Below are 25,159 nucleotides of genomic sequence, written 5' to 3'. Positions count from 1 at the left end.
TGTTGGAGCAGGTAGGCGCCGAGGGACATGGCGACATGACATCATCGCCGACTTCCCCTTCGAATGCACCGGAGGATGTGGGTTCACCGGCACTGAGAGTTCCTCCCTGGCAGGCAAGAACGGTGCCATCAGGTGGAGGAGGTCCCGAGCAGCCTAGTATGCTTTTGGCATGGACGGGAGCTGCAGCTGCTGTGTAGGCTCTGGTGTTTGAGGCGGGGCCAGACTCAACTGCTGCACCTGGGCAGGAGTCAACACAGCCCCGGAAGGAGATCCTGAGGAGTGGCCCACCTGGGGTCAAACATTTCATGGCTTAGCCGGAGGAGAACGATCGTCCAGCTTTTTTCTTCTTTTGAGGCACCGGCAAGTGGGAGCAGTGCCTACTGTCAGATGGGCCCCGTGAGGAGCAATGACAGTGCCAAGCATCTCGGGAAGAGTCCTTTCTCAGCGCCAAGCTTGCGTATGGTGCCGGGGCGCTCCGCGTAGAGTACTACGCCGTAGGGGTCGTATGTCCCAAGCCCAGGTCAGAGTGGGGGCATAAAGCTGCCTGCATGAGGATCACTTTGAGCCTCTGTTCCCTTTTCTTAAGAGTTCTCGGACGGAACTCAAGGCAGATCTTACAGAGATCTTTCTGATGGGTCTGCCCCAGGCACCATAGACATGATGAGTGCGGGTCACTCTTGGGCATGCACTTGGCGCAGGCCACACAGTTTTTGAAACCTGGGGACCGTGACATACCACTGCTCTGGGAACCAGAGTGGGTGTGGGGGGGACCCCCCAACAAACACTATACTAAACTCTAATAACTCTGACAACACTAACAACTAACTATATACAACCAGATAGAGAGTGAACTTGCGGTGCAAGAGCTAAGGGAAGTTCCAGCCATAGTCACTGGCGGTAAGAAGGAACTGAAGGGTTGGTGAGTCAGCAGGGCTATATATTAGATGCCATGAGGGTGCGACTTCAGGGGGCGCCCAGGCCGACCCAATGAATACTGCTAGGGGAAAAATCTTCCGGCCAATGTGCATGTGCGCACGCACACACCTGATTGGAATGGACATGAACAAGCACCCAAAGAAGAACTTTTTGTTTCAGAAAGTGGAGGAAGTAACCAGAGAGACAGACATTTTAGCAGCAGAATAAGGCCAATGGACTTCAAAAAAGTAGACTTTAACAAACACAGAGAACTGGTAGGCAAGTTACTATGGGAAGCAAATCTAGGGAAAAAGGGAGTTCAGGAGAGCTGGCCGTTTCTCAAGGAGACAATATAAAAGATCCAATTGGGAACTATCCCAATGTGAAGTAAAGATGGACAAAATAGTAAGGAGCCAATATGGCTCCATCAGGAGCACTTTAATAACCTGAAAATCAAAAAGGAATCCTAGCAAAAGTGGACACATGGACAAATTACTCAGGAGGAATACAAACGAATAACACAAGCAGGTAGGAAAAAAATCAAAACTGCTAAGGCACAAATTGAATTAGACCTAGCCTGGGACATAAAAGCAATAAGAAGAGGTTCTTTAAATACATCAGCAGCAAGATAAAGATGTAGGACAGTGTAGTCCTTTACTCAGCAGCAGGGGCGGCTCTATGTATTTTGCCGCCCCAAGCATGGCAGTCAGGCAGCCTTCGGTGCCATGCCTGCAGGAGGTCCGCTGGTCCCGCACCTTCGGCATACCCACCGCCAAATTGCCGCTGAAACCGCGGGCCCGGCAGACCTCCCGCAGGCATGCTGCCGAAGGCAGCCTGACTGCCGCCCTCATAGCGACCGGCAGGCCGCCCCCCGCGGCTTGCCGCCCCAGGCACGCGCTTGATGCGCTGGTGCCTGGAGCCGCCCCTGCTCAGCAGGACAGGAGAGCTAATAAGTGGTTACATCAAGAAAGCTGAGATGTTTAATACCCCTTTTCCTTCAGTCTTCCCTAAAACATTTAATGCTGACCAGATATTCAACACAATTAATATTCACAACAAGGGAGAAGGAATATAAGCCAAAATAGGGGAAAAAACAGGTTAAAGAATATAAAGCCCTGATCTACACTACAGGGTTAGGTTGAATTTAGCTGCATTAGGTCAATTTTATAATGAATGTGTCTACGCAAGCAAACCCATTCCGTCAACCTAAAGGGCTCTTAAAATCGACTTCTGTACTCCTCCCTGGCGAGGGGAGTAGCACTAAAATCGACCTCGCTGGGTCAAATTTGGAGTAGTGCAGACGCAAATCAACGTTATTGGCCTCCAGAACCTATCCCAGAGTGCTCCAATGTGACTGCTCTGGACAGCACTTTCAACTCCGATGCACTAACCGGGTACATGGGAAAAGCCCCAGGAACTTTTGAATTTCATTTCCTGTTTGGTCAGTGTGGCGAGCTCAGCGGCACAGGTGACCATGCAGTCCCCCCAGAATCGCAAATGAGCTCCAGCATGGAGTGAATGGGAGACACTGAATCTGATTGCAGTATGGGGAGAAGAATCTTTGCAGGCAGAACTCGGCTCAAAAAGAAGAAATGCTAATATATATGCCAAAATCGCACAGGGCATGATGGACAGAGGCTACAACAGGGACAAACAGCAGTGCCGTATGAAAGTCAAGGAGCTCAGGCAAGCCTACCAAAAGACAAAGGAGGCAAACCGTCACTCTGGGTCAGAGCCCCATACATGCTGCTTCTAAGATCAGCTGCATGGCTTTCTAGGGGGGGATCCTACCACTACCCCACCACTGTCCGTGGACACCTGAAAGGGGGGAGTCTCACGCAACACAGAGGAGGATTTTGTAAATGAGGAAGAGGAGGAGGAGGAGAATGCGCAGCAGGCAAGCGGTAAATCCATTCTCCCTGGCAGCCAGGACCTTTTCATCACCTTGGAGCCAATACCCTCCCAAATCGGGATCCCTGACCCTGAAGGCAGAGAAGGCCCCTCTGGTGAGTGCACATTTGTAACTACAGTACAGGGTTTAAAAGCAATAGTGTTTAATGTTTTATTTGCCCTGAAGACTTGGGATGCGTTCGTGGCCAGTACAGCTACTGGAAAAGTCTGTTAATGTGTCTGGGGATGGAGCGGGAATCCTCCAGGGACATCTCCATGAAGCTCTCCTAGAGGTACTCTGAAAGCCTTTGCAGAAGGTTTCTAGGGAGGGCTGCCTTATTTCGTCCTCCATGGTAGGACATTTTACCACGCCAAGCCAGTTGTCTGGAATCATTGCAGCACAAAGCATGGCAGCGAATGGTCCTGGGTTTTGGTCACATTCAAGCAACATTCTGTCTATAACTTTCTGTGTTAGCCTCAGGAGAGTGATATCATTCATGGTCACCAGGTTAAAATAGGGGAATTTTTGTAAGGGAACACTAAAAGGACCCCGTTCATGCTGGGCTGTTTGCGCTTGGCTAAAAGGGATCATCCCTGAGAATAGCCACGCAGAGGGGTGGGGGAAGGTGTGTGCTGCACATCCACCCGAAAACCGCAGCCCCTCCTTGTAAATGTGAAACCCAACCGGCATTGCTTGCTATCAGAAAGGAGGATGCTGCAGTTTGAAAACATTTCCACATGTTATCAAGGCATTAGAAGCCAAACCCGCATACCCTTTGGCTTACCATGGCTGCTTGGAAACCGAATTCTGTTGCCCAGCCGTATGTGATGTGTCACCATACCGGCAGGCACTCAATATAAAAGGCAAAATGTGACTTTGTATCTAAAGCACATGTGCTGTCTGCTGTGAATTGCTTGATTCACTGTGAAAGAGTCTCCCTTTTGTTCTCAGAAATGTATCATCTTAAATTTTACTCTCCCTTTTTATCCCCCCCGCAAGTGCAAATGTTTCTATGCTCCCCCTATCATCTCCATCCCTGAGGTTATCGCAGATTAGAAGGCGAAAAAAACACACTCGCGATGACATGTTTTCGGAGCTCATGCAGTCTTCCCGCACTGATAGGGCACAGCTTAATGTATGGAGGCATTCAGTGGCAGAGGCCAGGAAAGCATTAAGTGAGTACGATGAGAAAAGGCAGGATGCAATGCTGAGGCTAATGGGGGAGCAAATGGACATGCTCAGGTGTTGGTGGAGTTGCAGGAAAGCCAACAAGAGCACAGGCCGTCTCTACATCCACTGTACAACTGCCTACCCTCCTCCCCAAGTTCCATATTCTCCTCACCCAGACACCCAAGAACATGGGGGTGGGGGGGCTCCAGGCATTCAGACACTGCACTGCAGAGGATGGTCCAAGCAACAGAAGGCTGTCATTCAAACAGTTTTGATTTGTAGTGTGGCTACAATAAGCAATGTGGCCTTGTCCTTCCCTCCTACCCTACCCCATGCGGGATACCTTATCAGTTATCTCCCTTTTTTTTTAATGAATAAAGAAAGAATGCATGGTTTCAAAACAATAGTGACTTTATTTCCTTTGCCAGCTGTGATCGAAGGGGGGAGGGTGGTTGGCTTACAGGGAGTTAAAATCAACAAAGGGGGCGGGTTTGCATCAAGGAGAAATGCACACAACTGTCACACCGTAGCCTGGCCATCATAAAACTGGTTTTCAAAGCCTCTCTGATGCACAGCTTGGCAACCTGTGCTCTTCTAATCACCCTGGTGTCTGACTGTTCAAAATTGGCAGCCAGGCGATTTGCCTCAACCTCCCACCCCGCCATAAATGTCTCCCCCTTACTCTCACAGATATTATGAAGCACACAGCAAGCAGTAATAACAATGGAAATATTAGTTGTGCTGAGGTCTAACCTAGTCAGCAAACAGTGCCAGCGAGCTTTTAAACGTCCAAAGGCACATTCTACTACCATTCTGCACTTGCTCAGCCTATAGTTGAACTGCTCCTTACTACTGTGCAGTTTGCCTGTGTATGGCTTCATGAGCCATGGGAGCAAGGGGTAGGCTGAGTCTCCAAGGATAACTATTGGCATTTCAACATCCCCAACAGTAATTTTCTGATCTCGGAAGTAAGTCCCTTCTTGCAGCTGCTCAAACAGCCCGCAGTTCCTAAAGATGCGAGCATCATGCACCTTTCCCAGCCATCCCACGCTGATGTCGGTGAAACGTCTCTTGTGATCCACCAATGCTTACAGCACCATTGAGAAGTACCCCTTGCGGTTTATGTACTGGTTAGCAAGGTGGTCTGGTGCCAAGATAGGGATATGTGTTCCGTCTATCGCCCCACCCCAGTTAGGGAACCCCATTGCAGCAAAGCCATCCACTATGACCTGCACATTTCCCAGAGTCACTATCCTTGATAACAGAACGTCAACAATTGCATTGGCTACTTGGATCACAGCATCCCCCACAGTAGATTTACCCACTCCAAATTGATTCCTGACTGACCGGTAGCAGTCAGGTGTTGCAAGCTTCCACAGGGCTATCGCCACTCACTTCTCAACGGTCAGGGCAGCTCTCATCTTGGTATTCCTGCACTTCAGAGCGGGGGAAAGCAACTCACAGAGTTCCAGGAAAGTGACCGTATGCATGCAAAAGTTTTGCAGTCACGGGGGATCATCCCATACCTGCAATACTATGCAGTCCCACCAGTCTGTGCTTGTTTGCCGGGCCCAGAATCAGTGTTCCACTGTATCAACCAGCCCCACTGCCGCCATGATGTCCCAATTGCCACAGCCCATGCTTTCAGGAACTTCTGTGTCCATCTCCTCATCACAAGCATCCTCGTGCTGCCGTGTCTTAGCCAGGTTCTGCACATACTGCAGTATAATGCGAAAGGTGTTTACAATGCTCGCAACAGCAGCGGTGAGCTGAGCAGGCTCCATGCTTGCCATGCTATGGCGTCTGCACTGGTAAGCCAGGCAAAAAGGTGCGAAATGATTGTCTGCAGTTGCTTTCACGGAGGGACAGAGGGAGGGAGGGGAGAGTGACGACATGTACCCAAACCCACCCGTGACAATGTTTTTGCCCCATCAGGCATTGGGAGCTTAACCCCTAATTCCAATGGACAGTGGAGACTGCGGGAACTGTGGGATAGCTTCCCACAGTGCACCGCTCCATGAGTCGATGCTAGCCACGGTAGTGAGGACGCACTTCACTGACTTAATGCGCTTAGTGGGGATGTACACATTCGACTGTATAAAATCGATTCCTAAAAATTGACTTCTATAAAATTGATCTAATTTCATAGTGTAGACATACCCTTAGATAAGTTAAATGTATTCAAGTCATCGGGGCCTCATGAAATTCATCCTAGAGTACTTCATCAATTAGCTGAAGCAATCTCAGAACATTTAGTAATTATATTCAAAAGCTCATGGAGGATGGGTGCGGTTTCAAAAGACCGTAGAAGGGCAAACTTAGTACAGTTAAAGCTGTGTTATCCGGCACTTTACCAACTGGAAAGCTCTAGAAACCGGCATTTCTGATATCCATTAAAAGTCTGGTTGGGTCCGTGTGGCTCCTGAGAAGCAGTGATATGTCCCTGCTGCTCCTAGGTGGAGGAACAACCGTTGGGGCTCCATGTGCTGCTCCCACCCTGCCCTGAGCACTGGCTCCACAGCTCCCATTGGCCGGGAACTGTGGCCAATGGGAGCTGCGGGGATGGTTCCTGCAGGCGGAGGCAGCGTGTGGAGCTGCCTGGCCATGCTTCCACCGAGGAGCAGCAGGGACATGTTGCCGCTTCCGGGGAGCCCCTGAGTTGAGCATCGCCCAGATCCAGTACCCCGAAACCCCTCTTATGACCCAAGCCCCTGCCCCAAGCCCCCTCCCACACCCAAACTCCCTCCCAGAGCCTGTACCCTGCACCCCCTTCCGCATCCCAACCTCCATCCCTGAGCCCCCTCCCACATCCAAATTCCCTCCCTCCATATAACTCTTAGTTAACCGGATTTTTTGACTAACCGGCACTCCCTATTCCCCCAACATGCCCGATAACAAAGCTTTTACTGTACCTGTCTTTAAAAAGGGGAACAAAGAATACCCAAGGAATTATAGACAAGTCATCCAAACTTTGATACCAGGAAAGATAGTGGAACACATTATTAAACAATCAGTTTGTAAGCACCTGGAGGAGAAAATCTTATAAGGAATAGCCAGTATGGATTTGTCAAGAACAAATCATATCAAAGCAACTCAATTTCCTTGTTTGACAGGAATGATGGCCTAATGTATAGAGGGCAAGCAGTAGATGTGATCTATCTTGATGTTAGTAAGGCTTCTGACACAGTTCCACATGACATTCTCATAAGCAAACTAGGCAAATGTGAGCTGGATGAATTTACTATAAGGTGGGTACACAACTGGTTGAAAGACCGTAATCAAAGAGTAATTATCAATGGTTCAGTGTTAAACTGTGAGGGTGTGTCATGTGCAGTCCCACAGGGGTTAATACGGAGTCTGGTAATATTCAGTGTTTTCATGAATGACTTGGATAATAGAATGGAGAATATGTGTATACAATTTGCAGATGACACCAAGTTTGAAGGGGTTGCAAGTGCTTTGGAGAACAGGATTAGAATTCCAAATCACTTTGAGAAACTGGAGAATTGGTCTGAAGTCAACAAGATGAAATTCAATAAAGATAATTGCAAAATACTATATTTAGTAAGGAAAAATCAAATGCACAACTACAAAATGGAGAATAACTGGCTAGGTGGTAGTCCTGCTGAAAATGATCTGGGGGTGATAGTGGATCACAAATTGAATATGAGTCAACAGTGTGATGTAGTTGATACAAATGCTAATATCCTTCTGGGTGGTATTAAGAGGAGTGTCTTATATAAGGCATGGGAGGTGATTGTCCTGCTCCTCTTTGCACCGATGAGGCCCCATCTGAAGTACTGTGTCCAATTCTGGGCACCACTCATTAGGACTGATGTGAACAAATTGGAGAGATTCCGGGGCAGGGGGAGGGGAGAAAAAAGGATTTAGGAATCTTGACCTATAAGGAAAGGTTAAAAACAAACAAACAAAAAAAGCTGGCATGTTTCTTTTTGCGAAAAGGAGACTGATAGGTGATCTGATCACAGTCTTCAAATATATTAAGGGTTGTTATACAGACAACTGTGATCAATTGTTGTCCAGTGCCACTGGACATAGAACAAGAAGTAATGGGCTTAATCTGCAGCAAGGGAAATTTAGATTAGATATTAGGGGAAACTTTACAATGATAAGGGTAATTAAACCCTGGAATAGTTTTCTAAGGATGGTTATGGGCATCGGTGCCAACTGGCAAATAGTTCACTGTCATGTAACAACAACTTCTATCAGGACTCACAAATGCACTACACTTAACGCATTGCTAATATTGTGTAATATATCAAATAAAATCTTATAATCACTGAGAGAGGTATGTGCAGACATCAGTCAAGAAGTTGTATGCATGTACTAAAAATATGTTTATATTATGTAACCAGGCAAAGTTGATAAACAATTTCCCCCGAGTCAAAGGAATATTGATTTAACTGTCTGCCTAGATCTGTGATGCAGAGTAAACAGGATAAGACAAATACAATGGGAGTTCATTTGCATCTGAAGTCAATGGGAAAAGCAAATTAATAAGTGGATGAGAAAAGCAACATGGCACCAGCATGCTAGAGAGCAAACAGCAGGGACACATTTCTCTATCTTTGTTAATGAACTTCTTTTTGTTTTATCATAAGTAGATCTCTTTAATGTAATATTAAGCAAGGTGTGAATTCTTAGTTTAATCAAACAAGCTGGTGTGTATATGGTCTCTTTGGAGATCGCGAACTTACCGGTAATTATTTCTGTGAGTGTCCAGTAACATGGGGTGGATACTCCAGGGGAGCCCTCTTCCAGGGGGCTCTGGAACTGAGGTATGCCAAGTGTTACCTGCAAGACAAAATAAAGGCTAACAGAGCTTTGGAGGAGATTGTTTGGGTGGCTAAGTGATTGTGAGTGTTAGAGAACCGATACACAGTTTAACCCATGCAAGTCTAGGTAACAAGGTGACCCATAGTTCTGGGCATGCCAAGAAAGCATCACACATCAGTGGAGGTTTTTAAGAAGTAGGTTGGACAAACACCTGTCAAGGATGGTTTAGGTTTACTTGGTCCCGCCTCATTGCCGGGGCTGGACTTGATGACTTCTCAAGTTCCCTTCCTATGATTCTATAAACAAAACTATAATTCTATAGACAAAACTAAACTAGCTGTAAATTGCAGAGGAGATGGACCAGGAAGACCCACCATCCAGGCTGGGAGCTTCACCAATGCCCATTATTTAAATTACGTTTTTAACAAGTATCCTATAATTCCCAGACCACAAAGTAGTAACAACATCATAAGGAGGTGAAAGGTAGCACACACTCCACAAACATGATATTTTTTCACCGGGTCTGACAAGGATATGCCTTTGTGTTTTCCCCTAATTGTAATCTTTTCAGTTTGCCAAACTGAACACCAGAGTACTGATAATACAGCTTGATGAACTGCATGAGACATTGAATGTTGTGGGGATTATTTTCCCTGAGCTGCATGCCACGCTCCCTTTGATTTACATCCAAATGTTCAGTTTCCCTCCCCATATTAATTGAATATATTACTGACAGGAGAGAATTCTAACTTCTTTCACAGATTGTAAAGTTCTGTACCAAACGACATAACAAACAATACAATTCAGTTAGTGACTCTTCTGTATATTTCATACTCCATATATATATATACTCAGGGTCTGAGCTTATACTGGGTGTTAGGGGCAGGAAAGGGATGGAAGAAGTTGGGGCGGGGTGGGGGGACTCAAGAGGAGGGAGTCAGGGCAACAGGGGGAAAGAGGTTGGGGAAGTAGAGGAGGGAGTAAAGGGTATGGGAGTGGACGGAGAACATGGGGGTAAGAGGAAGGCGGGAGAAGTGGGGAAGGGACATACAGGATCAGGGTGGGAGGGAGAGAGGAATAAAAAGATCATAGGAAGTGTAGAAATCACTGATCCATGTAACTTGGCATCCCATGTTGGTCCTCTCCTCTGCTCCATTGGCCCACTGGGGGTACAGCTACATCCGTCAGCTCCTGTGCACCTTTCTACAACATCTTTCAGGGAGAAGTGACATCTCTTGCACTTCCAGCACTTGGAATGTCAGGATACTGTATCAGGCTATGAGGACCCCCAGTGGAAAGACATGGTGACACAGAGGGTCTCCCGTCCATTGGCACCAGTTTTAAAAATTGGAATTGGGGTCTTCATGTTCCTAGTGAGCAACATGGAGCTGCACAGCCCCCTGGTGATCTCTTTGGTGTACATCTATTCAGAGCTAAACACGTAGACCTTGCATAATCAAACAGATGGTTCACATTGATCTAGCCAATTAGGCACGTTGCCAAATGTTTCATTAATTCCCCAACATACATACAGGAGCAAAGGCACTTAATATGGCTAATACACAAGTTTAAATAATTTTTTTCACAATCATTTCACCCTTATGAGATCAGTTTGGGATGAGGGGTTCCCTTAACTCCCCTGCTGGAGCACTTCACAGTCATCCATTTGGTGAGAACTGATATTCCCAAAAGTTAATAAAGTATAAGCTTGGGTTAGAAGAAAGAAACCAAATACGAAAGTTAGTCAGTCACAGTAACTGGATAAGTTCATATATGCAAGTAGGGCAAACATAACAATTGGGAAGTAAACTTGCCAAATAGAATAGATATTCAGTTCACTGCTGACTATTTAAAAAAATCTTCCTGCTCTCCATGGATTTTGTAACAGATTAACTTCCTCAACAACCTTGACATGGGACTGAGCTGGAAACTTCATAAAATATTTCAGCCCTCACATCTTGGCAAGTTCCCAAAATCTTCTAAAGGCTAATTTCTATTCAACCACATCTCTGAAAAATCTTGAAAAAATATTATCTTATTTTGTGGCCTCCCCCAAAACTGTTTTCCCCGCAAAGGCTAGCTGCATTTTTTTTTTCTTTAACAGAAAATCAAAGAAATTTGACATCAAAGCATGAGGTTTGACATTTGAGACCATCAGAGGAGCCAGGGACCTATGTGCTCTTTCTAAATCAAATTTAAAATCATCTGGCAGGCTGAGCACTTCTGTAAGGAGCCAGGGAACAAATTCTAGGGGGTTGCCTTTCTCTGCTACTACAGGTACTTCTATAACTCTCAAATAATTGTGGAGAGATTTCCCCTCCAGGTCTGCCCACTTTAAATTTCAGAGGAGGTAAATCTGTTAGGTTTCTCTGCACCTAGGCAGAAAGCTTTTTTATCTGATTTTCTACCAATGATATTCTCCCTTCTGCTTCATTCACCATGGACTACAGCAACTACACACCACACCACAGAAACACCAACCCAGGAACAAATCCCTGCTACAAACCCCGGTGCCAACTCTGTCCACATATCTATTCAAGGGACACCATCATAGGACCTAACCACATCAGCCACACCATCTGGGGCTTGTTCACCTGCACATCTACCAATGTGATATATGCCATCATGTGCCAGCAATGCCCCTCTGCCATGTACATTGGCCAAACAGGACAGTCCCTCCGCAAAAGAATAAATGGACACAAATCGGACATCAGGAATGGTAACATACATAAGCCAGTAAATGAACACTTCAATCTCCCTGGTCATTCTATTACAGATTTAAAAGTCACTATCATTGAACAAAAAAACTTCAGAAACAGACTTCAAAGAGAAACAGCAGAACTAAAATTCATTTGCAAATTTAACACCATTAATCTGGGCTTGAATAGGGACTGGGAGTGGCTTTCTCCTAGCACATTCTGACTCCTTTATGGAGATCCTATACACATAGAATAATCAAGCCTTGTCCTAACAGAACCTATATCCTCTACTCCTACAATATTTCCATCATATCTTCCTACATCACAAACACCTGATATTGAAAGAGAAAAAAACCCACAAACAAAAAATAGCCATAGTGTAGTCCAGTCAGTTCAGAATATGAGAGCTGTTAATCTTTCCACATATGTTCCAACTCCCAAGCAAGTAAAAGGAAATTAATGGCAATGGGAGTAAACAATGGCCTGTGTCCAATGCCCAAGCATCACAGAAACCACTTGTTGCTGTCTGGGGTGCAAGAGTGACAAAATTGAAGCTCGGATTAAGGGGTGGCCCTTCTCCCGCCATTCTTTTCTGTGGCAATACACAAATTAGGAAGGAAAGTGAATGAAAAATCACTTTCCCCCCTTGTTTATTTTTGTTTTGTTTGTTTATTTTTGTTTATTCATAATTAGGTTGGGAGGGGGGGTTGTAATCTTTTCCAATAGTCTGCTGGAAACAAATTTAAAGGTGTAATGTAAACAAATTTGACAAACCCATGCTGGGCAAGAATTGGTGGGTATTGCTAGCTGTTCCCTCTAGAGGCTTGCACTACTAAGGGCTTGTCTACACCCAGTCGCTAGTTCGGTGGCTGGGAATCGAAGTTCTGGGTTCGACTTATCGCGTCTTGTCTGGACGCGATAAATCGAACCAGGAAGTGATCGCCGTCGACTGCGGTACTCCAGCTCAGCGAGAGGAGTACCGCGGAGTCGACGGGGGAGCCTGCCTGCCGCGTGTGGACCACGTCTGAACCGCGGTAAGTTCGAACTAAGGTATGTCGACTTCAGCTACGTTATTCACGTAGCTGAAGTTGCGTACCTTAGTTCGACTTGGAGGGTTAGTGTAGACCAGGCCTAACAAAGCTCCATTGCTATGCCTCAGGGGGCCTTAAGAGCTAGTTCCATTCAAATCATCTGTTCCAGATTTCTTCAGCTTACTTCAGACAGACCTAAATCAAATTATTGGAGACCTTTGTCCCCAGAATTCAGAGCACAAATAACTGGCATGGGAAATGGATTATATATATTTTTCTTGATTAATAATTTTAACATATTTGTCTCCAACATCCATCTTCCCCATTTATCTCCTTCATCCATATCTCACATGTTTTGCTTCAGTTTTACAACCAATCCTCTAAAACACATCCTTACAGGCTCTTTTCTGGGTGATATTTGCCTTGATCATGCATTACAGAGCTTACATTTATCCCAGTCACTGATTAATTTTTTTTAGGGCTGTCAATTAATCACAGTTAACTCACGCGATTAACTCAAAACAATTAATTGCAATACTGTTAAACAGTAGAATACAAATTGAAATGTATTAAATATTTTTGGATGTTTTTCTAAATTTTCAAATATTTCGATTTCTATTACAACACAGAATACAAAGTGTACAGTGCTCACTTTATATTATTATTTTTATTACAAATATTTGCAATGTAAAAATGATAAACAAAAGAAATAGTATTTTTCAATTCATCTCATACAAGTACTGTAGTGAAATCTCTTTTTCGTGAAATTTTAACTTACAAATGTAGATTTTTTTTTGTTACACAACTGCACTCAAAAACAAAACAATGTAAAACTTTAGAGCCTACAAGTCCACTCAGTCCTACTTCTTATTCAGCCAATCGCTAAGACAAACAAGTTTGTTTTCATTTATGGGAGATACTGCTACCTGCTTCTTATTTACAATGTCACCTGAAATTGAGAACAGGCATTCCCATGGCACTTTTGTAGCTGGCGTTGCAAGGTATTTACATGACAGATATACTAAACATTTGTATGCCCCTTCATGCTTCGGCCACCATTCCAGAGGACACGCTTCCATGCTGATGATGCTCGTTAAACAAAATAATGCATTAATTAAATTTGTGACTGAACTCTTTGGGGGAGAATTGTATGTCTCCTGATCTGTTTTACCCGCATTCTGCCATATATTTCATATTATAGCAGTCGCAGATGATGAGCCAGCACATGTTCGTTTTAAGAACACTTTCACAGCAGTTTTGACAAAATGCAAAGAAGGTACCAATGTGAGATTTCTAAAAATAGCTACAGCACTAGACTCAAGGTTTAAGAATCTGAAGTGCCTTCCAAAATCTGAGAGGGACAAAGTGTGGAGCATGCTTTCAGAAGTTTTAAAAGAGCAACACTCAGATGTAGAAACTACAGAACCCAAACCACCAAAAAAAATCAACCTTCTGCTGGTGGCATCTGACTCAGATGATGAAAATGAACATGCGTCATTGGTCCGTTCTGCTTTGGATCATTATCTAGCAGAACCCATCATCAGCATGGACGCATGTTCTCTGAAATGGTGGTTGAAGCATGAAGGGACATGTGAATCTTTAGCACATCTGGCACGTAAATATCTTGAGACGCTGGCTACAACAGTGCTATGAGAACACCTGTTCTTACTTTCAGGTGATATTGTAAACAAGAAGCCGGCAGCAATATCTCCTGCAAATGCAAACAAACTTGTTTGTCTGAGCGATTGGCTGAAGTAGGACTGAGTGGACTTGTAGTCTGTAAAGTTTTACATTGTTTTATTTTTGAGTGCAGTTATTTTTTGTACATAATTCTACATTTGTAAGTTAAACTTTCATGACAAAGAGATTGCACTATAGTACTTGTATTAGGTGAACTGAAAAATACTATTTCTTTTGTTTTTTACAGTGCAAATATTTCTAAATAAAATAAATATAAAGTGAGCACTTAACACTTTGTATTCTGTGTTGTATTGAAATCCATATATCTGAAAATGTAGAAAACATCCACAAATATTTAAATAAATGGTATCCTATTATTGTTTAACAGCGCAATTAATAGCGATTAATTTTTTTAATTGCGTGATTAATCGCGATTAATTTTTTTAATCACTTGACAGCCCTAAATTTTTACATTCAAATAGAGCAGAATAAAATCAGGATTACATATGAAACAAAAAAGGTGAAGGTTTCACTATTTATCTTTACAGCTTCCATTTACTCTTTCTATCAATATCCTCTTTATAGTAAAATGATTTTCTTGCTTATACATTTTTTTTAAATAACAAAGGTGTTGTTTTAGGAAGTGACTAAAAGAGAGAAATTACTTTTCTCACTTTAAATTGTCATTTCTTTAGGGTACATCTATTATTTCTAACTGTTTTAGAGCCCTATCCATAATATAATGTGAATGTCGTGAGGTGAACCTTACTTTTCTAAAACAATCAATGGACATTCTGCATAGTAGACATTTGCTTGTCACCAGTTACAATCTGGTCAAATATTATTCTGTATCTTTAAGTTTGTTTATCGTATTACCACATTTTCAAGACGGTTGCTGCCCAGTACTTTAGGAGCTGATTGTGGCCTAGTCCTCACTGATTAAAATCAAGATAATCAAAAGCAACTTCTGGCTACTGTTACCGGAAAGAAAGAGAGGTTGCAATTCCTCACATTTTGTTGTGCCTGTATCATAGGATAGTGATAATTCAGCCATTGTTTTTTGAATTTTTAATTTACTCTGCCAAGAGTAGAGGTTCTGTTACTTCTTGAGAAAAATGAATGACCAAACAAACACAAAACTAAATCACATTGAATTACTGCCACAGAAAAGATTAAAGTTCTCTCAAGCATTTTTTTTCTCCTGAAAAGGGTGGCATATATAACATGAAGACAAAATATAATACAGATACAATACAGATAAAAGTAGATAACTTGAAAAATTAATTATTCAGTTTATAAAAGCTAGTTTTGCATAGTACTGTAGTAAATTTACATAGAAAAATGGACTTTTTTTCTTATTAATTATTATTATTGCTATAAAATTGTTTCTGTCTTGCTATAAAGCTTAATGAATGCTTATATAAAAGCATACATCTTTCTTTTCTTTCAGAATAAAACAATGCATACATTTCATTAGTTATCAATTTTGCTAAAGTATTTAACAAAAAGAAGTTATTTTATTTTATTAGGAACAATTAATTCAGAAAGCATCAAAATGACCTTTCTACTCTATTTGAACACCTAGACAGATTCAGTGAGACAATTACTTCCACATACATGTCTGGAAATTTAACATCATTCTACAAGTCTTCAATCAGATCCCTGTGGTATTGCATGGGGGTCTATTTCAGCAGAATTTAGTATTTTTAGGAGATAAAGGATTTGGATAAGGGAGGCAGTTCTTAATCCATACTCCCAGTTCAGGAATGAGATTGTGTTACTTCCTTCTTTTCAAAATCAATTTATATTGACAACATATATTCAAATAACTGGCTTTATACCCTGAATTGGAGAAAACCCTCTAAAGAACAACATTTCATTGTAGTTGTGGTTTTATTGCCAACGGTAAAGTTTTAATTTACAGCGAAAAACAAAAGTTTCCCTCTTCAGAGGTCTCTCCAGCTCTAAGTATCAAGGTTTATTGGCTCTTCTTTACCTCATCTTTTTTCTCTGGGACAAGAAACTCTACTGAATGAAAATACCCTCTTCCACCTTCACCCCGCTAAGAAATAAGGTAATTTGATGATAGATATTTTGCCAAAAATACACTTTTTTAACTCCGAAGAAACACAAACAGAGAGGAGAAAAGAGCTCTTTTTGGCTTGCAGCTGGGCGGGCTCTTTAACGTACCAATCACAGATCAGCTCTTCTCTATAAATTCAGGCATCTGACCTACTCTCTCCAGCCCGATTACTTTTGATTTGCTGAAAACGTTTGTCAGCATGTCGGAAACTGCGCCTGTTGCAGCTCCTGCTGTCTCCGCTCCTGGGGCAAAAACCTCCGCTAAAAAACCGAAGAAGGCAGCAGCTAGTGCTAAAGCCCGCAAGCCTCCAGGTCCCAGCGTGACCGAGCTGATCACCAAGGCGGTGTCCGCTTCCAAGGAGCGCAAAGGGCTCTCCTTAGCCGCTCTTAAGAAGGCTCTGGCCGCTGGAGGGTACGATGTGGAGAAAAACAACAGCCGCATCAAGGTAGGATTAAAGAGCCTGGTGAGTAAAGGCATTTTGGTGCAGACAAAAGGTACTGGTGCTTCTGGTTCTTTCAAACTCAACAAGAAGCCTGGTGAGATTAAGGAGAAGGCGCCGAAGAAAAAACCAGCGGCAAAGCCTAAGAAACCAGCTGCCAAGAAGCCCGCCAGCGCCGCTAAGAAACCCAAAAAGGCTGCGGTGGCGAAAAAGAGCCCGAAAAAAGTCAAGAAACCGGCGGCTTCTGCAGTCAAGAAAGCGGCCAAGAGCCCGAAAAAAGTGAAAGCCGCCAAGCCCAAGAAAGCAGCTAAGAGCCCGGCTAAGGCGGTGAAACCAAAAGCTGCCAAGCCCAAGCCAACAAAGGCCAAAACAGCGAAGGCGAAGAGGGCAGCGCCTAAAAAATAAAGTGTAAATTTGAAAAGGAAATTTCTGACCCAACGGCTCTTTTAAGAGCCACCCCCAAGTTTCAGAAAAAGAGCAAAATCGCTGACACTCGGAAACTTCGTAGGTGGTTTGAAAGTATCCTGAGTACTCGCTTTGTTACATAGGTTGGGTACAGGGAGTGTGTATTTAATGCTCGCGCTTTCTGGTATACCCTTGGGATGGCTTCCTGGGCAGTTTTAATTAAAAAAGATTAGACAGTGAAGACGGTTATAGCGCCGGGCAGCTATCGATAAAACCCCCTTACGGTGGCGCTGTTCTGGGTACCTATGAGTCAGCTGGTTAGGGGCGGGGTCTTTGCTCCCAGTAGATTTCTAAACTAGTGCTTCGTTCTAACCATTTCGACCAATACTGACAAAATAAGAAACCGAGAACTACGAACTTTCTCCGTCCTGTTCGGCTATCTCCTCTCTTATTGGCTGATAGTTCATATATGGCTAAATCTTATTGGACACATCCAAATTTTTGAAAACCCCGCGCGCTCTGAGAAGAGCGCCCTTCCCTTTCTCTGATTTGATTGATCACAAAAACTGTCGTCACCAATGACCCCCGATCCTTGAAATGCTCGCTCCCTGAAGGATTCTGATTTTCCTATTTCCAACCCCATCCCCCTAAAGCATCCGTCTTTCAAATACTTTCCACCAACTATTAGAGACAAGGTGGGTGAGAATATCTTTAAGCTTGTCTCTCTCACCAATAGAACTTGGTACAACATAAGATATCTGACCCACCTTGTCGCTAATATCCTGGGACAGACACGGCTACAAAACTGCATTTCCCATCCCAACTACATAGTTATTGCCCGATTACTGAAATCTATTTTTTCTCTTTCCTCTCTCTCTGTATCACACAGTATATAAATATTGTACTTGTCTCACTGTTTCATGTTCAGACTGACCTATTTATGACTTCTGAACACTAGTCCCAGAGAACAGGCATGGAGGTAGACCAGGTTTTTTTATGTATTCATATTTCCATTCTTGTATTAATTCGGAATGATTTAAAGGGGAGAGTGAGCTAAAAACTCCTTTCCCCTCAGATTGATTGGGTATGTAATCCAGAACCCATCAATTCTTCTCTTTACATTTAACGTGTAGATTAAGGACAGATGGAGAATGTACCTGGATTCATTTACAATACTTCCATAAACTGTTTCCTCGTATTTTTCTTATTTCACAACACAAATGTATCCTAGAACCAAGACGTGTCTTAGGTTTACTGTTTTGGATTAAATAATTTCTTTGATATTGATGCAAACCTTGCCAGCTAAAAAAAGGTATTTCAAGTGCCACACAATAGTTCATCAAAAGTTTTGAGTTAATTTTCATTTATGGGAAGTCTTGTCAGGCAAACATTGAGTTAATCAACGCAAAACCAACAGAAAAGTAGTAAGGAGCATTTATATGGACACTGAATGCACACACTCAAGTGGAAGATAAGAGAAAGCAGTAACAAAGGATATATATATAAAACATACTTTTACTTTCATCATTTGAGTATTCATATACAGTAAACTTCAATTTTACTTCTTGTATTTATGTGGCTTTTGGTTCCTCAATAGGCCAAATACATTTCCAGCATCAATCAATAATTAACACCGATACTAAAAATGCAGAATAGAGTACGTGTGTCAAAACAACACCAAGCATGGTTTAGTGCTAAAGCTCTTTTACAGAATAGGTGGGCGGCTCTGAAAAGAGCCTTTGGGTTACAGATGTTAGCATTCGTTCCATAGATCTTTACTTAGAGCTGGTGTACTTGGTAACAGCCTTTGTACCCTCAGACACCGCGTGTTTGGCTAACTCCCCAGGGAGCAGAAGGCGCACAGCGGTCTGGATCTCCCGGGAAGTGATGGTCGAGCGCTTGTTGTAATGCGCCAGACGAGACGCTTCCCCAGCGATACGTTCGAAAATGTCATTTACAAAGGAGTTCATAATCCCCATGGCCTTAGAAGAAATGCCGGTGTCCGGATGAACTTGCTTCAATACTTTGTACACGTAAATTGAATAACTTTCCTTCCTAGTTTTTCTACGTTTCTTATCCCCCTTCTTCTGCGTCTTGGTCACGGCTTTCTTAGAGCCCTTCTTGGGAGCCGGAGCAGATTTCGCCGGCTCAGGCATTTTAATAGCTAACTGTACTCTGCCACACAACAACGACTACAACAAACTCAAAGAAAGGCTTTCCTCCCTCTATTTATAGGTTTGCTATGCAAATGAGCAGCCTATGTTTTCTCGTTTTCTATTGGCAGTTAGATTAAACATAAGGCAACGCGTTTTATGCTGCAATTGGTCAACGTGAGATCCTTGTCTTCATTGGTTGCTCAAACAGTGACATTTTTCAACCAATCATGATTCACTAATCCGTCCAGGAGAGGGGATAAAAGGCCAAGAGTCATTGCGTCATTATGTTTTTCTCATCTGTGTCTTTGTGAACGGTGGTGTCTGTGGTGAAGAATTGCAATGTCGGGCCGAGGGAAACAAGGAGGCAAAGTGAGGGCTAAGGCAAAGTCTCGGTCATCTCGGGCTGGTTTGCAGTTCCCGGTGGGCCGTGTTCATCGGCTTCTCCGGAAGGGTAATTATGCTGAGCGAGTTGGCGCTGGAGCCCCTGTATATATGGCTGCTGTCTTAGAATATCTGACTGCTGAGATTCTCGAGTTGGCTGGTAACGCTGCTCGCGATAACAAAAAAACCAGGATCATTCCTCGCCATTTACAGCTCGCCATTCGTAACGACGAGGAGCTCAACAAACTGCTGGGGAAAGTCACCATTGCTCAAGGGGGTGTTCTGCCCAACATCCAGGCTGTGCTGCTGCCTAAGAAAACCGAAAGTCATAAAGCCAAGAGCAAGTAAAAGTGATCTAGAAAAAAAGAGAGATCCGAAGCTGTGCTTAAAGTTAAAAAAAAATAACCCAAAGGCTCTTTTCAGAGCCACCCACAGGTTCAGAAAAGAGCTAAATTATTGTCTTACGGATTTAACGAAGTGAGTACGCTTTGTGTTTTAAATTTCATCATTTTGCAGCAGTTTTTCTCCTAGGGTTCCCCACGTTCTGCATTAAGTAATCAACCTTTCGAATTACCAGTAGTTGTATTGCAATGAATTTCTAGGTGTTATCGATATAATTTGTAATTTAGTATATGCCTCGTGTTCGTAGTTTAAATATGTAATATATGGAAACTAACAATAAGTCGTAAAACCTCACTTCGGCCATGTTCCATATTTAACCCATCTCCCCAGTCCTTTTATTGTGGTCTGGTCGTTCTGCCTGTCTTAAAACAAATGTATCCGCTTGAAGGTCACTCTGAAAAAGGATCCTTAGAGACGTGAATGAATTTAGAGGATTGGCTGAAACCACAAGCACAGCAAGAGGTGGATGTACAATAAAAAGGGCGAAAAATATCAGGATACATGTATTACATAAAAACTGAAAAAAGCATTCATAGATCTTCTTCTCTTCATGTGTGTGCTCTGATTTAAGGGGATAAAGCTTTCCTGCGATTTAATTTAGATATGTTTGGAAATGAACTAATGAAATCTAGAGGTGCGGTGTGTTAAACCAAACTAGCTCCTCAAATTACCGGGACCGGGCGATGAAGCGTTGAATTTAGAGAAAGCCCCCTAGAAGAAACAAGTGGCCACGGGCCGCACTGATCAATTGCTGCACTGGGCGGGCTTTTCAAACCCGCCAGCCGTTTTCATTTCGTTGCTACTCAGCTGCGTTTTGTATTTCTTCCTTCTCTCTCTTCTCCCTCGTTCCTCCCAATCACCAGCGGCACTTCCCATTTTCCTCATTCTCTCCTTTCACCTTCTGTACTGAAGAGATCGAGGCGCTCCAAAGAGTACGCTCTGCAGAACTGAGTTAAGAGGTTATCAGAGATTTAGTAGATTCCCAGCTCACATGGCCTGAGCGCTGCTGTTTCGGTGTCATAGAGTGCCGAAGTTGCCATGAGAGCGACAGGTGGTGGTGGGGATCCTCGTTTTATGGGGAGCACAGAGTCCCATAATGAGCCAAGACATCGGTATTTTCTGCGTCGATTCCCCGCCTATACCATGGCTGCAATCCCGAAGGATCAAAGTTCCTCCCTCAGCCCAAGTGAGCCAAAGCACCAGCTATGGGGGAACCGCTCAAGTGCCTATAACTCCATCTCGAGCCCTCTCCCCCACAATCCATTTTATAATTTATCTCCAGAATGTTTAATGCACTTTACTGCATCGACTCCCTGCAGAGCCGGGATGAAGGATAACTAGTTTACCTATGCTCCAGGGAGGTAAGCAACTTTGATAGGAGAGAGCTTGGAACTCTGGGGCTGTGCAGGTAGTTTGTAGCAGTGATATTGTGGGTGGGGAGTGCTATTCATACCTCCTCATTTCAAACCTCCCCCTTTTATATCTCAAGCTCCAAATAAATGTGTTCATCCTCCCAAAATGTAGCCTTGATGTGAAATACAAACTTCCTGCTGCCATGCAACAGCTCTCTCTCCAGGCTGAGGTAAAGCATCTTTCCTTTGAGTCCCATTAAAATTAGAATGCTCGTTATTCAGTGCTAGGCCATCAGTTTATTACACTCAGGTTTACCAACTGGACCTCTATCATCACAAAGAGAACCTTTGGCAATAGGTTGGGGAGGTGTGTTGTGGATTAGATAGGATTTCTGTGATTTATTTAAATAATCTTTATTTCTCTTGTTTTGACACAGTAACAGTAACTTGTGTTTGGGGTATTGTTTCCAAGAACTTAGTTTTACTTTTACACCACACTTTTGTAAGCAACCTATCTTCTTTCATGTGTGTTTAAAAATATTTTAACTACATGTGTTAATTGTATATTTATAGTTTTTTAAAGGGAACAATTCTGGCTTTATTTTTGAAGGTTGTCTATTTTAAGACCAAACATCCCAAACACATAGAAAAGAAGAGCAGAATATAGGAAAATGCATCTTTTCTCTTTGATGCTTTCAGTTTAGTTACAATGAAGTGTTGCAGAGCTACATTTTTTCCGGTTGGCCTAAATGGACTCTTATTGGGGGGTGGGGGAGACTAGAGGTAGGAGGCAGAAATTATTTCACTGTCACTCTTAAACTGGTCCAATTACCCTCTTGGTTCCAAGCTGACACCTTATATAGGCTTTGAGTCATTGGCTCTTGTTATACCTTTGCCTGCTAGATTTAAGAGCCCTCTACTATAAACTAAACTAAAACAAAACAAACAAAAACTCTCCAGGTCAGTGCTTGGAGACTGTGAACAGAACACCCTTACTCTTCTCTTGTATAAGCTAAACAGAATGAATTTCTTAAGTGTCTTTGTAAGGTAGATGTTCCAGGCTTCAATTCATTCTTGGAGTTTTCTGAAACCTGTCCAAATTTTTCAACATCCTTTTTGGAGCATGGATACTAGAACTAGACAAAGAATTACTATAATGGTATCACCAAAGCCACATAAAGAAGTAATACCATCCTAATTATACATCTAAGGTTTGTGTTAGAACTCTTAGCAACAGCATTGCACTCAGAGCTCCTGTTTAATTGGCTACCTACCTTTTTCAGAGTCACTGTTTTCCAGGACACAGTCAACCGGCCTGTAAGTGTGTCCTACATTCTTTGTTCCTAGGTGTATAACCTTGCACTTACATTTATTAAAATATATGATGTGCTGATGATCATGATGGTGATGCTAGTAATGCCCACTGCCACACAAAACCAAGTTGACAAGTACTCCCAGAAAACTAGTGTCCAAAAAAAAGATGGCAATGTTTTCTCAATAAAAACAATTATCTGTATGTGCATATTTATTGTCATCATAAGAACATTTTGGTCTGTTATGCTAACAATTCTCTTATCTCAGCAGAAATCTTAACATGAGCAACTTGGTGGACTTCTGAGTGGTGTGTTTTTGGGAGGTGCCTTCATTGTTTAGATGGAAGGAAGGCTTTTAGCAGCCTTGTGTATCAACCTCTCATTTTTCTATTTCAGTAACCTTTCCTTAGTTCCTCCTGAGCCACTGACACAGGCAATCCAGTTCTTCCACTGATTATGGACATTCATTAATTGTGGTACTTCTTTCCAGATGATGCCAGCATATTGAATACCCTTTGTCATTGTCTTCTGCCAGTGTTTCCTTGGCCTTCCTCACTTTCTTTTTCCTCCCTTGGGTACCCAATTCCATACTTGCTTACCATGTCTCCCATCTTCCATACTGTGTACATCTCCCAACCACCTGAGCCTTCTTTCTTTGTTTATATTATCTAACATGTCCTGCTCTGTCAGCCCCCTTACTCTCGCATTTCTTATTTTGTTTTTCCATTAAATGTGTAGTGTCTTCCTCAACTATCTGTAATTGGCAGCTTCTAATCTCTTTTTGTTAGTCACTGTCATCTTCCAAATCTCTACTCCTCACAATACTGTGTTCAGTACAACCACATAGTATAGTCTGATCTTTAGTTTGGTATGGAGACCTCTGTTTGACCAGATGTTGTTCATCCTTCCAAAGGTGTTATTTACTTTTCCTAATCTTGTATGAATATCTTTATGGCAGCCACCTTCAAATATCATCACATCCCCAGGTAGCCAAGACTCTTCTATCTGATCAATTTCTTTCCCATTCATGTACACCTTTGCTTCTGTTAAGATCATGAAGGTAGGAAACCAGACAACTGTGCAAAGGTGTATATGGATGACAAGGAGATTGTAGTTGAAGCAGTGTCTAAGTCTGTGAAACTGAGTTATAGTTTCATGACCTGTGGCAAAGTTAGGTATGTTAGGTCACCCAGAATCACTGTTGGTATAGAGACAGCCTTAATGGTAAGGTAGTAGGGTGAGAAGAGTGTCCTTCACTGTCTGCTCAGTGTGTGTGTGTGTGTGTGTGTAGGCGGAAAGGGGGCATTTATTTATTTTTAAATACAAATAAAGTTTTGTCATAATTGTGTCTAGCTGCCCTCTGTATGTGTTAAGAAATGGCAGTGACCCCCTAACACCTTTATTACCTTGATGGCGTAGCCTTTTCAATTATGGTATAGTTGTACCACGGTTAAGTTTGTATTACAACGTTCAGTTTAATAAGAGTTTTAAACAGGATCTTTGTAACAATTGCATTGAAAAGGCAAAAATAAAAACATAGACTATAAACACTGAGGATCTTTGATTTTTTTATGGTGATTTGATAAATAACACAGGATGACCATGAGTTGCCAATATGATGTGGCCGTGAACAAGGCTCATGCAATCCTAGGATGAATCAGGCAAGGTTTTTCCTATAGAGATAGGTAAGTGTTATTACCATTGTACAAGGGACTGGTGAGACCTCAACTGGAATACTGTGTTCAAGTCTGTTCTTCCATATTTAAGAACGATTAAATCATTCTGGAATAGATACTGGAATGATCAGAGGAATGGAGAACTTGCCTTACCAGAGAGACTTAAGGAGCTGGGCTTGTTTAACCTAACAAAATGAAGGCTGAGGGGAGATATGATTGCTGTCCATACGTACATCAGAGGGATAAACACCAAGGAGGGAGAGGAATTCTTTAAGTTGAGGACTAAAGGTGCACAAGAAGATATGGATATACACATGCCATCAACAAGTTTACACTTGAAATTAGACAAAGATTTCTAACCGTCAGAGGAGTGAAGTTCTGGACCAGCCTACTGTGGCATATGGCCCAGCCACAATTTCTATTAGCAAATATCTCCAATGGTTGGAGATGGGACACTAGATGGGGAAAGCTCTGAGTTACTACAGAGAATTCTTTCCCAGGAGTCTGGTTGGTGGGTCTGACCCACATGCTCAGGGTCTAACTGATCACCATATTTGGGGTCAGGAAGGAATTTTCCTCAAGGTCAGATTAGCAGAGATGCTGGGGATTTTTTTGTCTTCCTCTGCAGTGTTGGGCAAGGGTCAGTTGCTGGTTTGAATTAGATTAAATGGTGGATTCTTTGCAACTTTGAAGTCTTTAAATCAACATTTGAGGACTTAAGTAACTCAGCTAGAGGTTATGGGCCTATTGCAAGAGCGGGTGGATGAGG

General features: G+C 42.8%; 3 protein-coding genes across 3 annotated transcripts; 2 read left to right on the top strand and 1 right to left on the bottom strand.

The window, feature by feature from the left end:
• Positions 1 to 16,448: 16,448 nt before the first annotated feature.
• LOC112110716 (histone H1-like) lies at positions 16,449 to 17,110 on the top strand. Its single transcript, XM_024205853.2, has one exon. The coding sequence runs from the start codon at positions 16,466 to 16,468 to the stop codon at positions 17,108 to 17,110; it is 645 nt and encodes a 214-aa protein (XP_024061621.1). The 5' UTR covers positions 16,449 to 16,465.
• A 1,532-nt stretch (positions 17,111 to 18,642) lies between these two features.
• On the bottom strand, positions 18,643 to 19,297 carry LOC112110717 (histone H2B 8). The gene has a single exon (XM_024205854.2). It carries the CDS (start codon positions 19,264 to 19,266, stop codon positions 18,886 to 18,888), a length of 381 nt encoding a protein of 126 aa, XP_024061622.1. The 5' UTR covers positions 19,267 to 19,297; the 3' UTR covers positions 18,643 to 18,885.
• A 281-nt stretch (positions 19,298 to 19,578) lies between these two features.
• Positions 19,579 to 24,589, top strand: LOC112110711 (histone H2A.J). The gene has a single exon (XM_024205849.2). The coding sequence runs from the start codon at positions 19,606 to 19,608 to the stop codon at positions 19,993 to 19,995; it is 390 nt and encodes a 129-aa protein (XP_024061617.1). The 5' UTR covers positions 19,579 to 19,605; the 3' UTR covers positions 19,996 to 24,589.
• Positions 24,590 to 25,159: the final 570 nt, after the last annotated feature.

This window comes from Terrapene carolina, unplaced genomic scaffold (assembly GCF_002925995.2).
Source record: "Terrapene carolina triunguis isolate 2854851 unplaced genomic scaffold, T_m_triunguis-2.0 Scaffold68, whole genome shotgun sequence".
NCBI lineage: Eukaryota > Metazoa > Chordata > Testudines > Emydidae > Terrapene > Terrapene triunguis.
This window is presented reverse-complemented; position numbering and strand designations above follow the sequence as displayed.

Bases quoted from the DNA above. Each gene is read 5' to 3' on its own strand.
- LOC112110717 (XM_024205854.2), bottom strand. From the start codon at position 19,266: ATGCCTGAGCCGGCGAAATCTGCTCCGGCTCCCAAGAAGGGCTCTAAG.
- LOC112110716 (XM_024205853.2), top strand. From the start codon at position 16,466: ATGTCGGAAACTGCGCCTGTTGCAGCTCCTGCTGTCTCCGCTCCTGGG.
- LOC112110711 (XM_024205849.2), top strand. From the start codon at position 19,606: ATGTCGGGCCGAGGGAAACAAGGAGGCAAAGTGAGGGCTAAGGCAAAG.